Source organism: Balaenoptera physalus (assembly GCF_965194825.1).
Source record: "Balaenoptera physalus genome assembly, chromosome: 14".
Lineage (NCBI taxonomy): Eukaryota > Metazoa > Chordata > Mammalia > Artiodactyla > Balaenopteridae > Balaenoptera > Balaenoptera physalus.
Window position 1 is genome coordinate 85,474,132 of NC_138893.1, and position 15,930 is coordinate 85,490,061.

At 51.8% G+C, this 15,930-nt stretch overlaps 1 protein-coding gene across 2 annotated transcripts in view; it reads right to left on the reverse strand.

Moving 5' to 3' along the window:
* Positions 1-256: 256 nt before the first annotated feature.
* SLC29A3 (solute carrier family 29 member 3) overlaps positions 257-15,930 on the reverse strand; it is a 41,886-nt gene continuing 26,212 nt past the window's right edge. The window contains exons 4-7 of one of the 2 annotated variants that reach the window (XR_014253205.1): positions 10,746-10,972; positions 6,667-6,829; positions 1,645-2,655; positions 257-674 (exon numbers count right to left, since the gene is read on the reverse strand). Coding sequence is in view for 1 of the 2 variants with exons in the window: in XM_082424000.1 (XP_082280126.1) it covers positions 2,004-2,655; positions 6,667-6,829; positions 10,746-10,972 (1,042 nt within the window). In the remaining variant the exon portion in view is untranslated. Of the gene's footprint in view, positions 2,656-6,666; positions 6,830-10,745; positions 10,973-15,930 lie in introns of both variants that reach the window. The other variant, XM_082424000.1, reaches the window with a different exon arrangement.

Genomic DNA, 15,930 nt, shown 5'->3' on the forward strand with positions numbered 1-15,930 from the left:
ACTCCACGCTAAGTCCAAATCAACTCACTAACAGGGGAAAGCTACCCCCCTTCAACACAGCATGCGAGACCCCCACCCCTCCTCCTCTGTTAGCTCCAGGGTGGTCCCTACCCCTGAGCTCAGACTGCTGTTTTACCTTAAAACAGACATGCTGCCCATTTATAAGATACCTGAGGTTGAGATGAGTCACCTCACCTCCCAGACAGATGCCCCAAATGATCAACAGCATTGAAGTCAGTGAAAAAAAACCAAGGGGGAGATTTCAACTTCCTGCCAACGGGAGGGGAGAATTTATTTTTAAAATAAAAAAAATTTTTTTTTCAAGTATCAAGTTTCAGAAAACCTTTCAACAGTGTCCTCTTCAATTCTCTCGCCAAAGAGAGGGAGTGTGTATCAGCCGAGTCGGTGGGGAAGATAAGCTGCTGCCACTGGGTGGATTACTGACTGCTTCCAGGTTTAATCAGCTGTCCACAGGACATCTCGGATCCGGTGCGCTTCAGAGCAGGAGCCGGTTGATTCACGGCTCTCAGGGTTGCCACTTCTCGGGGCAAGCTCTGTGCTTCCTGCACAACTCTTGAGAAAGAACTCCTGGTCTGATCTAGTTCCTTCCTCTCTCGGATTCCCATGTCAGCCTGCTCCCCCAAGGAACAGCCTTGCGGGAGGCTTCAAGGAACCTGAAAAAATATAAATTACTACTCATGTCAGGTAATCACAAGTGTGTGTGGGCCTCAGAACCTGAGGGTTGCCTTTTGAAACAACAGCTTCAAAATATACGACTACCCAGAAAAAACCAGGACAAAGCAACACCTAATTCTGTTGATGAAAGCTTCAGAGCTCAGCTGATGTTCATAATAAACCAACCTAGGAAGGTGAAGGGGCTAGTGGCCCCCTCTGGACACCCTCTGCCCCTCCAGTCCAGCCTCCATCTTCCGCCTGCTCCTTGGCTGTGACTCAGTCCACAGGGGCGCGGAGGAGATGGACGGGAGGAGGGAACATGCCTCGTGTGGGTCACAGCAGGCTGGACGTGTCCCTCCCTTCAGGCCTGGGGTAGAACAGCCTTACTATTGGGTTGGCCAACGTCTTACGGAGAAACCCAAAAGCACTTTTTGGCCAGCCCAATACCTCTGGGATATAATGCATAACCCCTTAGGGTTCCTACACCCACTCTTCAAATATCCTTAAATTACTCAATTTGAGTACGCTGTTTCCTGCCAAGACCCTAAAACAGCCACCAATAAGGCTTTCATTAAATACCCAGGTATTTATTAGGCCCTTGAACCAATGGCCTTGACATATTGTAAACATGGACATTAAACCCTGCCCTGACCCAGGCCATAGACTACTTTAAGCATCCCTGTTTGAAATCCAGACCTGACATGCTTGGTCCTGGGTACAGCATGGAGGCCCTCTGGAGCCCATGTGCAGGGAAGGAAGGGCTCCTGGAAGGCCTGTCTTCCCAGGGTCCCCAGTCTGGTTGGTGGAAAGTGGGGGTCTGCACAGGCTTGGGTCTTAGGCCTGAGGACTGGCCATCCCAGGGGGACCTCCTCTGGGTAGGGAGGGCTAAGGAGTCTCGCATCTTGCCATCAGCTGGAAGGAGCAAGGCTGGGAGAAGGCAAAGGGCCTGTAGACGGTCTTGGCACTCACCCTGTAACAACTCAAGAGCCGAACACTGGCAACGCTTTCCCCAAGAGGGAATAACAACAGGCAGAATGTACCCATCGGCAAGGAGCTTTCTGTGTAACTTGTAACTGTGCCTTATTCAGGTGTCTTTGGTCCTCAAAACATCTCAGGACATCTGTCAAAGTATCTGGAATGTCTACCTGGTCCCGGGGACAGCACTGGTCCCAGCTCCCTGGCAGCAACGAGGCCCGGGTGTGCTCTGTGCTCTGCAGAGCCCAACTCCAGTCCTTCCTGCTCGCCGCCTGGGCCCTCCTGGCACTTCCTGCCCATCTTGCTGAGGCTCCCAGGCATCGCACAGCACCAAGGTCTAGCTGTCGCCCCTCCTAGATGAGGTGCACGAGCAGGGCAGAGCACGCTGAGCCGAGCACCAGGCCCAAGCACATGTAAAAGGACATCACCACCCCAGTGGCCTCGGCCAGCTCCCTGGGCACGATCTTGGGCCCATAGATGAGAGCCAGGGTGCTGAGGTAGCCGTTGCTGAGCCCCAGCAGAGAGGTGAAGAGCACCGGGTACACGTCAGACTGGAAGACCACTGCCTGCAGGTGGACGCGGGGCTGGTAGTTGCAGAACACAAAGAGGGGGACAAGACAGGTCCGGAGGAGCACGAGCCCGGGGAGCACCTTGCTTCTGGGCCCTGGAACCTGGATCCAGGCTGTGATCTGCCGGCCGCACAGGTCGGCAAAGTTGTACAGGAGGAAGGTGGTGAGGGGCACAAAGAACTTGGTGCTCCATGGCGAGCCCGAGCCCTTGCTGAGGGACTCGATGTTGCTGGAGATGGCGGGGAAGACGAGGCTGGTGATGAAGAGGAGGTAGATGACGCAGAAGCCCAGGCCGGCAGTCTTCTTCAAGATGGGGCGGAGGGGTGGTGTCTGGGAGTTGCTGGATCCAGGGGCCACCAAAGGGGGATTGGGGGAGTCCTGGGGCAGCTGCTCTTCACCAGAAAACACAGCCGGCCAGACAGGCCTCATATAGTACCTGCAGGAGAGAGGCTGGCGGTAATAGGGGCTGGAAAGCAGGGTCACTTGGGATTTTCAGATTTTCAGGGGGTCTTTAGGTCCAGCATGTAAAGCCTAAGCCCCAGGATGCCCTCAGATGACACGTGTGCTGCGGGGCGGCCAGAGGGAGGCCTGCACAGTCCCCAGCCTTCCTGTCCCAGAGCTGCCTGTAAGGCTGGACTCCAGTCCATTGTTCTGTGGTGCTGGCCGTGCCATGAGCAGGCAGAGAGGAAACCAGCACTGACCACTGCACGGTGAGCCTGGGATCCAGTCTTCACTCACTGATTTTTGTTTGGTTTTGGGGGTGGGGAGAGGTGGAGCTAAAGTAGCATTTATTCTTCAAATATAAAAGTAATTTAAAATCTTAAATTATAAAAGTAACACATGCCTGATGCAATAAACCCAAATAATACATAAGAGGAATGATACAGTAGAACAAGAACTCTCACCTCCCACCGCTGGTCTCACTCCTTAGAGGTACAGATCATTAAAAGTCTGGTGTATATTGTTGCATGCATGTGCAAACACCACACACACACGGCTATGTTTCTTAAGCAAAAGTGGGATCAAACTATACCTATTGTAAAACTTTTTGCAACCGTATAACTAACATAAGATAAATACATTATATAACTGCCTAAATACATGCATAACTATTATACATAAATGTATACACACAATTGCCTAAAGAAGAGTTATCTTGTGGCCATCCTTTCACACAGGGACAGATGGCTCTGTCTCTGTTGCTGCAGAGTATTTCACTGTATGGATAGACGATTTAACTGCTCCCCTAATGCTGGACATTTAGGTTAGCTCTAGTTTTTCTCTACTACAAATAATGGTGCAATGAATGTCCCTATACATAAATCCTTGCACATATATACTAGTATTTCAGTAGAGCAGATTTCTAGAAGAAGAACTGCTGGATCACAAGGTTTGTACCTTTAAAATTTTGATAGATATTGATATACTGCTCTCCAGATAGGTAGAACCAATTTATCTCTGCTTTGTACCACCTACCTACCCTAACTAAAGTAACCTAACCCTTCAATCTCCATGAGAGCACCTGTTTCTCTAAAAAAAACTGACCACAATTTATAATCATTGTGTTGGTTTACTGGTTTATCATCTGTCTCCTTCAATAGAAGACAGCTCTCTGGGGCAAAGACACGTTTGGCTGTTCCCAGCTAAATCTCTGGGCACAGAATAACCCTTCAAAACATAATTGTTGAAAGAACTGATAAGCCTATAAAAGTATCTTTTCCCCCATATACTCAACACTGAATATGATCAATTTTTTCAATTTCTGCTACTCTGACCAGAGTAGAAAAGGCTTGGGTCTCTTTGCATTGCTGTGTGACCTTTCCTGAGTCACTCAACCTCTCTGGGCCTTGGGTGCCTAAAAACCAGGAGACATGGGCTGACTGTATTAATATATCTCAAACAGAAGAACTGGTGTGGGGCCGGGGAGAACAGTAGGTTGGTGATAGCTGGGTTCTGGTTTCAGCACTACTTCTGCCTCCCCACTGTGACCTTAGGCCAGGTACTCCCCTCTCGGGGCCTCAGTTTCCTCCTCTGTAAAATGGAGGGGTTCTGTAGCTGTAGCTTCTGAGATCCCTGCCAGCCTTCCCATCCTAAGAGCCTACACACTGTCCATAAGCGAGTCAGTGGGAGGACTCCTCCCCAGAATCACTTTTCCATGTAATGCTGAGCTGAGCACTTCGGCCTTGAACCTTGCCTTGTTTCCCAATCACTATTTTAGAGAAAGGACTATTCTTACTTCTGCTTCTACTCAGCAATAAGTCCTGGCCTTAGTCTGCTCTGAGGAAGCTGCCCACCAAGTTCTTCTGGTCAAAGCTCTTCTTCGTAAGTTCTTCCAAATCTAACTGCCCCATCTCACCCTACCGCAGTCAGCAGCTTCCACCACTGCGTGAGGCTCAGTTCCTCCTGAGTGGGATGGGGCAGCCTAGCCCAGCCCTCCTGGGTGCAGCAGCACCTGTGGGCTCCCTTTTAAGTAAGATTTAGTTTGAGCAGCCCTGGGAGCACAGCTCTAAAGCTCCATCCTAAGGGGCTTCTGTAAACCCAGAAGTCTTGACCAAAGTGTTAATGTGCAAAGAAACAGGAACTTCCATGGGCTGGCATAGCCCTGGGATGTTCTCTCGTCTCACGCGCTCAGCTGGAAAGGATTTTGGCTTGCTTAAGTGAGACTGAAAACTAGGGTGACCACCTGCCCTGGTTTGCCCGAGACTATCCTGGTTTTAGCACTGAAAGCTCCCGGTCCTGGGAACCCCTGGGACTTCAGTCCCAGGCAAACAAGGAAGGCTGGCCACCCCGGTGTAAACAGCCCACGCGAGGCTCCCTGAAACAGGACACAGGGAAACAGCCAGGAGTGGTGGGAACCTCCTGCCTTCTGTTCACTGACTCAAAATAATTTCATCAGCAGCAACAAGGTGTCAGGCAGTATATGAGGGGCTGGGAGGACAGCGAGCCAGTCAGACCCCAGGAATCACAGGGACATCATCGTGGAGCACAACTGGGTAATTTCTGACGACAGCCCCGAAGGGGCAGGGAGGGGGTGGGCAGACTCAGGTCTGTAGCCACCTGGGGTACCTGGTGTCATCACTCAGTCCCCTTTTATCCTCCTGAGGCCACGGAGGCCAGCTGAAGTTACAACAATCCTCTAACTGGGGAGAGCAACCTGCCCCGGCAGATTCAGGGTTCTGGTGAAGGCAGGGGGCTCTGGGGAGTAACGAGGCGGCTCTCACAGGGACAGGAGGAGTCAGTGGTCAGGAAGGGCCTCGCAGTCACAAGCCAGGGATGCAGCAGGATGCAGTGGAAATGGTGCAGCCGGGAAACGGCTCCAGATTCCAATCCCCGCCTACGACTCACCAGGTAAGAAACCTGGGCATGTCTGTTAACTCTCCAAAGCCTCAGTTTCCTCATCGGTAAAATGGGAAAATACAGTAAAAACTGCACAAGGTTGTCATATATCCTAAGTGAAAAAGATGGACTGCTTAGCTCGGTGCCCCCCACACCAAATAGGTTCCCGTGGATCCGGCAGAGCCAGGACCCGCGCTCTCCCCCAGCTCTGCGGCTCGCACGCTGTGGGACCACAGGCCAAGCACCTGGCCTTCCCTGTCTCCGTCTAGTCACCTGTATAATGGGGAATATAATTCCTGCCATTCCTATATCAAATACGACAATGGCTATGAAAATGCATTGAAAAGAATAAAAAGCAAGAAAAAGTCATGGGTTGTTTTTTAAAGAGCAGCAGGAAGCAAAAAAGAAAAAGGAGGAAGGAGAGAGAAAGCGAGAGAGACTAAGGCAAGGAAAGAGGTCCTGCAGGGTCGAGAGAGGCCCCAAGAGACAGGGGTTAGAAACAGAGGTTTGGAGTTGGGCTCGAACGCTGGTTTTGCTGCCGACGGGCTGTGGGACTCAGGCAAGTAATTCAGCCTCTCTGAGCCTGGTGTTCTCATGTGTGAACGGGAATAATTACGATAAGGCACAGTGCTGCACCCCAAGAGAAGCGGGTGTGTGAGCTTTAAAGGAGAAGCCCCATGAGGCCGGGCTGAGCACAGAGCAAGGAGCAGGGGAGGTGCTCAGCCCAAGGAGCTACTTTTCATCATTATCCTCCCTCAGGTCCCACTTCCGCCACCTGCCCTCTCTGACGGAAAACATGCAGACTCCAGCTGCTTAGCTGCTTAGCTGCTTGGGGCTGCTACGCAAAGCCAACTTCTCATGTCCAACGGCCCAGCCAATTTACTGAGCAACGACTATGAGCCAGGCACAGCTCGCGTCATGGGATACAGCAAAGAACAAAACCCACAGCATTTCTGCCCTCAGGGGAGGTCACACTCCAGCGGGGAGACAGGCAGTAAACCAGGAAGCGAACATGGGCTCTAGCTAGAGGACAGAAGAACTCAAGTAGACAGGATAAAGGTATAAGCATACATGAAAGAAGGATGCCGCAGAGAGCTAGCGCGGGCCTCACCTGGCGTAGTCCAGCCGCGGCAGCAGCAGGTAGAGCCCGATGCAGAGCGCCAGGAAGACGTCCGCCGTCAGGAAGAAGGCCAGGGTGCTGTCCGTCACGTCACTGGCCCCCGCCAGGTCCACCAGCAAGGCCACGGCACTGAGGGTGCCCCCCATGGCTCCTCCTGCGGAGAGCGTGGGACACCCCGCAGATGGTCAGGGCGGGCCCATCCTCCCTGCCTCTCAGGCCCGCCCGCGCTCTGCTCCAGCTTCACGCTGTCCCTGCTGAGAAGAATGCTGCTGTTCTCACAGTATGGCGAGGCCTTGGCAGACCCGGAGGGTCCTGCAGCCGTGAGCTTTCTGACTCTAAGAGGGTATCCCTAGCCCAGCTCTTCTCCAAGGGGCATGGAAGAGGCTGCTGCCTGAGGAGGCAAATGGCCTCCAAGGTTTCACCTGCATCCTGGTTTCACCTTCGACCCTCGACCCTCCATCTCTCTTTATTGCCCTTCTGATGGGGTCAGAAACTTTAGATTCAGGGGTGGGACATCTCAGAGAGCTCCTCTCCCTGCCCCGGGGCCCAACCGCCCAGCAACCACACTGGGAAAGAGGCTCCGGCCTGCGGGCAACATGACTTCTTGGGACCAGAGTTTGCTCATCTGTAAAATGGGGACAATGACACCTGCCTTGCAGAGCAAGGACTGAATGAGATGATGTTTAGAAAGGGCCCAGCACACAGCAGGCTTTCTACAAATGTCAGTCCCCTTCTTCACCACAATCACACAGTCACTTCTGGGAAGCAGGGCATGTGTCTTGCTTCTCTGTTGAACCCTCACAACCGTGGGTGGTCAACTGGTGCTGGCCACGAGTCAGAGCTTATACATGGTCACGTGTGAGCAGATCATTACTCCTCTCAGCCTGTTTATTTGCCTGGAAGATGGCACTCATACTTGTCCTGTCCCTCCCACGAGACCACAGTGGGATGGAAATGGAAACAGTGAATGGAAAAAACAATGAATACATGGACACATCCAATAGGATCAACACAGTAAGTGCCTGTGAATGCAGGATTGCCTGGCTGCACAGATGGATTTGCCTGCATTAGAGGATCAGGGAACTGAGTCTCAAGGAGGCAAGAGGGCCACTGACTGCAAACAGCCAACTGGTCCGTGTGGGCACGAGCCGCTTTGTCATTACTTGGCAGGTCTGACCAGGCACCACTTCACTGCCCATTGTTGCACAGAGCAGAGGTGGGAGAGGGACAGCTGGGCCCTCGTCCACCACGATGCCCATCCTCACTGCCTCACCCACTCTCTGCCTGACACCTCTGTGGCTCTGCCGGAAACAGTCCACGGCCCTTTTTCTCTCCAACCTTCTCAATATGAGTTCTATTAGCCTGGGTGGGGCCAGAGGTTGGGATTTGAGAGGAGGGCAAAGAAATGAAAGTTAGCATAGTGATGTTTTAATTCTAGCACAGACTCTAGAATCAAAACATCTGAGTCCAATCCTGGCTCTACCACTTCTACGTGTGTGGCCTTCAGCAAGTCACTTAACTTCTCTGTGCCTCCGTTTCCTTATCTGTAAAATGGGGATGTTAAAACCCACCTCTTCGGGCTGTTACGAAGATTAAGAGGATCATTACATGTAAAGCAGGACAGTGTCTGGTACTGAGAAGTGCCATATAAATCCTCTCAGATTCCCAATTAGGTGTTTGGTTATTTCTGTCCTTCCTACATCAAAACAGCAACAACAGGGTAAACTCTTTGCCAAGAGGGTGCCAACTTCTGAGAAGCTGTAACCCCCACCTAGGTGATTTGTAAGAACTGGAGTTAAACTCCGTAAGACATTCCCTAGCTGCCCTGAGGAAGAGATCTTAACATCACTGCCTATTGATTTTCCTCTCTCTCTTCCCAACTTGTAGAGAATTTATAATATTATCATCAACAACAAACCAGGCCTCCGGGAGCTCATCCTTCATGACTCCCTACTTTTATCTCATCAGTTATGGAAATACATGCAAACGAGGGACTTAAAAAAACACCAGTACAAAACAAATGAATTGTTCCTCAGATGCCAACACACACAGAATTCACAGATGGGCTCCTCTGGACGAAAAACAACGGGGGCTGGTGAGTGGCACTGAGGCCTCTCGAAGATCGGGACGCCTCGAATCTTCCAGGGTGATGGGTGCCCACTGGGAGCTGCACACAGTGGTGACAACGGCTTAGGGCCCAGGGTAATTAATACTGAAGTATGAGTACTAGATTTCTCCACTTTTTCAAAAATGGACTTTCTTAAAAATGCACGGGAGAGTCTCCTTCTCTGGAAGGTTCACAGGTGGCCAGATGAACCTGAAGGGCGCCTTGCCAACATATCGGTGTGTTTGGTCACTGGCTCCTGGAGAGATAGCCGGCAAGGTTGTTATATTGAAAAATACATCCTCTAGCAGGATGGAGGGAGATGAGGGGACAAGAGACCAGGATGACAGAAGGGATTAAATCCAGTGTTCAGGGGGCACTTTCCTCAGCCTAGGCATGCCCTTCTTGAAGGACTGCTAGGGGCATATTGAATGTACTCAGGAAACTTAGCGATGGGTCCGCTTTTATTTTACTTTACACCCAAGGGTTTCTCTGAGGATACAGCCAGAAGCCTAATCTTATATCAAAAATGGCAAACAGATTTGAGCTCACATCTGAACTCTGATCTGTTGACAGTAAGTGTCTCCAGTGCTATGTTGAGAAGGATTTAGACACTTAGGAGGAAAGATACAGATCGATTAGTGATGTCTGGCACTGGTGTGGGAACGGGGAGGAGATATACACCTGTCCAGGTATTTGTCATCCCTGTCACATACTACTAGGCATTATCAATTAATGGGCACAGAGCAGATTCTTTGCAAAATGCTTCTCAAGTGGGCAAATGCTTACTGCACCCCTTCACACAACATGGACATGCAGAGACACTGAACAGAGCAGCTGAGCTCCCAGTCTTGCTTTAAGGGATGGTGGTCTCCTGGGAAAGCACAGATTCCTCCTGACCCAGCTCCTTTTTATCTTGTTGAGACATTTGGGTGAGAGAACAGAACTGCTAAGCTCTAGGCAACAGGCTTAGGTTAGGATCAAAATTTTAGTTAAAGGGGTCGGCCCAAGTCATGTCAGCAGCCCCGTAAAATGCCAAAGTTCAGGGTAACAGAGGAGTTTATTACTAGGCTATCAGCTCCTGGGAGGCTGAGTCTTGTTCATCTTTGAATCCCTGGCACATAGTAGGTCTTCTACAAAATTACAGAGGAAGAAAATACAGATAGAGGGGAGAAAAGATGGAGAAAAGAAGGGGGAAAAGGTAAGGGAAAGGAAAAATAACGAGTAGGAAAGGGGACAGGAGAAGGGAAAGGAGGAGAGGAGGGAGGGAAAGAGAGGAACGCTGGTTCAGGGAACGCACTTGGTAGGCAGACTGTATTTTCCAAAAGGAGCTGCAACTATGTCTCCCTTCCCATTACAGTATGATTTTCATACTCACCCACTGAGATATGTGGGTCTGTGTTTTCTTCCCTTGAATCCAGGTAGGCTTATGGCTATAGTGGAAGTGCCCCTAAATGTCTTTCAAGGCTAAGTCATAAAAGGAAATAATGCTTCTGCCTGGACCTCTTGGGATGCTTGTTCTTGCAACCCAGAGGCCATGCTATGGGGAAGCCCAAGCAGCCGTGGTGAGGTCCACATGGAGAGAAACCCTGGCCCCAGCCCCAGCCCCAGCTGAGCTTCCAGCTAACAGCCAGCACCACCACACCAGCTGGGTGAGCACACCATCTCGAAAGTGGATCCTCCAGCTCCAGGCGAGCTATCCTGGCTGATGCCACGTGGAGCAGAGGAGGAAAGCTGTCCCTGCGAACTTCTACCCAAACTGCAGATCCATGGGCCAAAGAAATGATTCTTATTGTTCTAAGCCACTAAGAAGTTTTCCGGTGCTTCGTTACACAATAATAGATCATGGAAACACAACTAACACTCATTTCTTTTTCTGGAAGGGCTACCACATGCTCACCTCTGGCTCCTTCACATAACCCCCAAGTAGACTGACCTGCTCAGCTGTCTGGACCCCAGCTCTCACCTGATATCAGCGCCTGGGAATTCCTCATGGGGAAGGAACCAGTCATGCCGAAGACGCTGCTATTGAAAATGGTGGAGGTGCCGCTGAGGATCGCCATGCAGACGATGGTGACGGCGAAGAAGCTGCGGGTCCAGGAGGAGGTGTCCACCTTCACCAGCACGGTCATCACCACGAAGATGGCCAGCATGACAGTCAGCGAGGCCAGCACACGGACATGAATCGGAACCCTGAGGCGAGGATACCAGAAGCGGTTAGAGACCCCCTCGGGCCTCCCATGCCAGGCTGGGGTTGGTGAACATTCTTAAGGGAAGCAGGTGTGCTCAGTGGCTGGGACCGTGCACTCTGCAGTCAGGAGGACTGCGTCTGAATCCTGCCTTCCTGGCTCACAGTCCTGTGTGGACTTGGATTAGGGACTCTATCATTCTGGTTTCAGCTTCTGCATCTGTACAAAAGAAAGGAGAATCAATCCACCTGAAGGTGTGGTTGTGAGGATCTCTGGGGTATAGAGTGTATAGAACCAGGCAGCGGTACCCAGCTCAGGGCAAATGCTCTCAGATGCTGCTTCTTTGCATCTTGCTGTGAGGTTCAAGGACAGGAGATGAGGGCTCTTGAGGCAAGACCCCCGTTCCTCCTGCCACGGGGATGAGCTCCCGCTGGCTTTGTCTAGTGTTTAAACAGAACAACCACCCACTGGGATTCCTTCCCCCAAAACTTAGCAGTGGCAGGGAGAGAAGGGAGAAGAGAAGAAAATCATCACCAGCACTGTCGTCATCAAAGCAAACACTGAGATAGTACTTCATTTGTGCTAGGTACCCTTCTAAGTGGTTTCTAAATGCTCACTTGTTGAATTCTCACACCAGCTCCACAAAATAGGTATTCTTACCTACCCCACATATACAGATAAGGAAACCGAGCTCACAGAGGCTAAGCAACTTGCCCAAGGTCAGTCAGCTGCTCCCACATGTGCTGTCAGAATGACACTCTACTGCCTCCCTGGGAACGAAGGGAACATGGGTGGCCCAGAACAGGTGGCCAGGGCAGAAGGAGGCTCCTGTGATGGTCTCAGTTGTCATGGGCAGCAGCTGACGCCAAGCTAGAGCCAGCTCCCCCCATCCAACCCCACTCCTGCATGTAAGCCTTACACCTCTACCAGCCTCCAACCTGCCCAGACACTGTCCTGCAGGGAGAAGCAGGGAAGCCTAGCTCTCTGTGAAACTGCATTTTTATTCCAGGGAGAGAGAACATCATCTAAAGAGGCTGTTTAAATTATCAGATTAGACTAAGCTTTAAACCAGATTGGATGTTTAGTTAATTTTCCTGCTAACCAGTGGGTGGCGGCTGGGAGAAAATCCAGATTAGTTATACACAAATTTCTTTTGGATAAAAAAAGAAAGATGTGAAAGGTAGGGAAAAATATATACATACATAAAGAGGTGTGAAATGATGAGCATGAAAAGCAAGAAAGGATTTTTTCAAGGTGTTTTTGTGGCCCCAGGCTAATTTGAGTTTCCTTCCTATCCTTGGCTGAAGGGAGAGCAGGTGCTGCCTGGGCTGTGTCAGGGGCAGAAGGAAGTCCGAGGAAGTGAAGGGGTAGTTCAAGGTTGTGGTGTGAGGAGCTGGGATGAGGACCCAGGTCTGCTGAGTCCCAGCCCATGGCTGTCTTGCTAAGGCACATCCTCTCTGGTATGTTCATTCCACAAATACACTGGCCAACTACTGTGTGTCCAGCACTGGGCTGGATGCCCGGGACACAGGACAGATGAGGGACAGGCATTTTGTTCCAGTGTGCAAAGTGCTCCATCAGCAGGGCCATAGGGCATCCTGGGTACATCTGAGGGGCACGAAACCCACTCTGGGCATCTCATAGGTTTTTTGGAGGCGATACCTAAGCTGGAGTGTAAGGTATGTCTGGATGTGAGTGCACATATCTTGTGAGAGAGAGCGTAGCACACTCAGGGAATTAAAATGGACTCTGGCTGCAGGTGACACTGAGAGCAGAGGATACCAGACAGACACGGAGCCCCACCCTGGAGGGCCTAGTCCAACTGATAAGTGCCAAGACTTGATCCTCAGAGTGGGTGTGGAGTGGGCATACAGGCTTTGTCTGCCAGCATCCCTCCCACCAAGAGCACTCCTTCCATGCCAAGTTGTCCTGCGGAGGTGGACAGTCATACTGTCCACACCAACCCATCCACAAATGAGGGCACACGACCTGGTCTGGGGTGATCAGTGTCCCACCCATACCTCTGGCCACTGGATTGGGTTAGGGGTTAGCATGAGCCCTAGTCAGGGCCAGTCAGTCATCGCTGGGACTCAAAGGTAGAGAGAAGCTGGGTCTCTGCCAGGACTGTTTCGGGGGCTGCTGGTCCCTATCTGGCCAGCTGCATGGGGAGAGGTCACATTTGAGATGAAGCCAAGTAGGCACACACAGAACCCAGGGCCGGCGGATGAGAAGGACGTTTGTACTCCCCTAGATCCAGCAATGGAGGCAGCCCTGACTTTAATTTTCTAGGGAAAGAATGAGAAAATCCTTTTTGTGTCTCTTTCCTTTGTTACCAAGAGTGCCAACCAACACGTAGAGGCACATCAGGGTTTCCAGCTGGGGAGCGACATAGTCAGAGACTCCACCTCTGAGCAATGGGTGCCCTGCCCTCCTGCCCTCCCCTCTTACCAGGAAGCAGGCTGCAAGTGACAGGTGATTGATTAACACCTTCCAAGAACAGCCTTCAGCCAGTGATGGGGAAGTGGGTGGATAAATACCCCAGCTCCCACCCCTTCAGGTGTGTGTTCCACACTGGCTGCCAGAGTTCTGAGCAGCTGAAGCTCGGTCCCCTTCTATGGGAGCTGGCTTGATAAGGCTTCCTTTACTGGCTGCCATCCCTTCCCAGTCTCCCCCCTTCTCCTACTGTGGCCACCCAAATAAACTACCTGCACTTGAATCCTTGTTCCAGGGTCTGTTTCTGAGAAACTCCACATCAAGACACATCTTCCCAGGGTCTGCAGGGGACTTGGCCTGGGCAGGAGCTGGTGGGCAGTCAGGTGAGCACCTGGACCCCAGGGGCCCCTGAATATCTATTTTAAATGCACACCAGGTGCCCTGAAGGCTGGTGGCCAGGCCTTACTCTGATGCTCAGGGTGACGCTACATACTCAACCCTGTCACACAGTTCCCCCCCACAACTCTCTCCCAGGAGCTGGAGCTTCCCCACCCACCCCAAAGATAAGAGCCACAGGGGCACAGAGCCTGAGTCCAGAGACAGAAACCCTGCCAACTCTGCCACCAATTCACTGTGTGGCCCCAGGCAAATAGTCAACCTTTCTGGGCCTCAGTTTCCTTGAAAAAGAAGAGGTGGGACAAGAAAAAGCTCAGGTTTCTTCCAGTTTATGCTTCTAAATCTGAAAAAATTCAAGTGGAGAGAAAGGCTGGGGACTAATGCCCCAAAGTTTTAGCAGTTCCTTGGGGCAAGAAGAAGGCAAAGGACAGACTAGGAGACATGAGAAGCAGCACAGGGACAGGGCTCCATCTCGTTCTCACCCCCAGGGCTGGCATAGGGCCTGGCAGGCACCTGGTAAACACCTGCTGGATGCACAAATTGATAACTAAGGGGTCCCAGCAGTGCACGCTGGGCCTCAAGCTCCCCTTCATGCTCTGCTTTTTGACCCCCTCAGCATGGCAGGGAGACAGCTGGAAACAGCAGCAGCGATCCCAGCCAACCTTGGGAATGGCCTCTGTCTCCAACCACCTCCTCCCAGATGCAGCGCAGGAAAGGTCCACCCCAGGAGTGCTGCTGGCATCCCAGAAGCTCTCTGTGCCTGTCAAAACAAGGTAAGTAGTTGCTAGAACAGGAAAGTTGCTTTGGAGAGAGCTGGGGGACTTCTTACCCAGGCATCCCCAGGGCAGGGAGAGGAGGGCAGAGTTCGAGAGGAGGAGGTAAACACCAAATGCATTACAAAAGCAACGCAGCTGCCAACTCTGCCTCTGCTCCCCCGTCACACCCTCACCTGCACAGGTCTCCTCCTCGCCAGCTAACTGCCAGCTGCAGAACCCATTCTCAGCTGGAGCTTCCCTGCAGGGGCTCCAAGCCCTCAGGGATCTTGCCTGGGGCTATTGTCGATGCTTGTAAAGCTTTATAAAATGTGCCCCGTGCAAGTCCACCCCACATGCACTAACGGGGGCACGCTGCCTTACTCTCTGCTCCTTCCACCTGGACAGCGGCCCAGGGGGTGGTAACACTGTTGGGATTTTAGGGAAAGTCTAGACAAGTGCTGCCCTAGGCTTGGTGGCTCTGCTCTGGCACAGGGGACGTCTGAAGTGACAGCTCCAGCCCTGGGACCCTGGGGCAGGTCATACTGACTTGAGATTCTTGGAGAGGGCTGCCAGATGTACCCAGGCTGCCAGCTTCCCTCCGTTGCTCACGAGGGCTCAGGACCCCAGGGGACTGATTTCTGCATAAGTCTCCAAAATGTAAATCCTCCTCATAAGTATTTATGATGCTACAGATTTAACATAATAAAACACTTGGCGATTATGGATGAGCCAGTTAGAGAAAGCCAGGGTTCTCCAGGAGGGGAGAAAAGGGGACATTTCAATCTCGCACATTAAATAAAAAACAACTTAGCTCCAAACCATCTTCCCACTGTCCAGAAACAGACAGAGGCTGGGAGCATTTTCCACATGGCCCTCACCCCTCTCCTGGAGCCGGGAAAGGGCACAGGCAGGCCCTGGGGTGGGCAGGACCCTTCTGGAGGATGCCCTGTAACACTGAGCCCTCAGAGCCAGCTCCCAGCCATCCTCGGGAGGGCAGTGCCCACTGCAGACAGACCCAGACCTTCTTCACCACCTCCTTCCCTCCAGTAGCCTGAAGCCAGGGCAGAAATGGGCTCTCAACTTATAAGGTCTGAGATGCGGCTCTGGCTGCAGGAAGGGGTCCTGCGAAGCTGGAGAACTAGGAGGCAGGTGGCCCAGAGGTTCCAAGCACGGATGTGGGGGAAGAAGGGTCCCAGTTCCAATCCTGGCTCCAACCTCTTAATGGCCACATGACCTAGGGCAGGTCACCTCTGTCAGCCTGTTTTCCCATCTGTAAAACAGGGGGATAAATTTGCTGCTCTTGGCCATTGCAGATTAAAGGAGAGAATGCCTCCAAGGGCTATGAATGCTCGGAATGCTAACTACGACCATCAGAGAT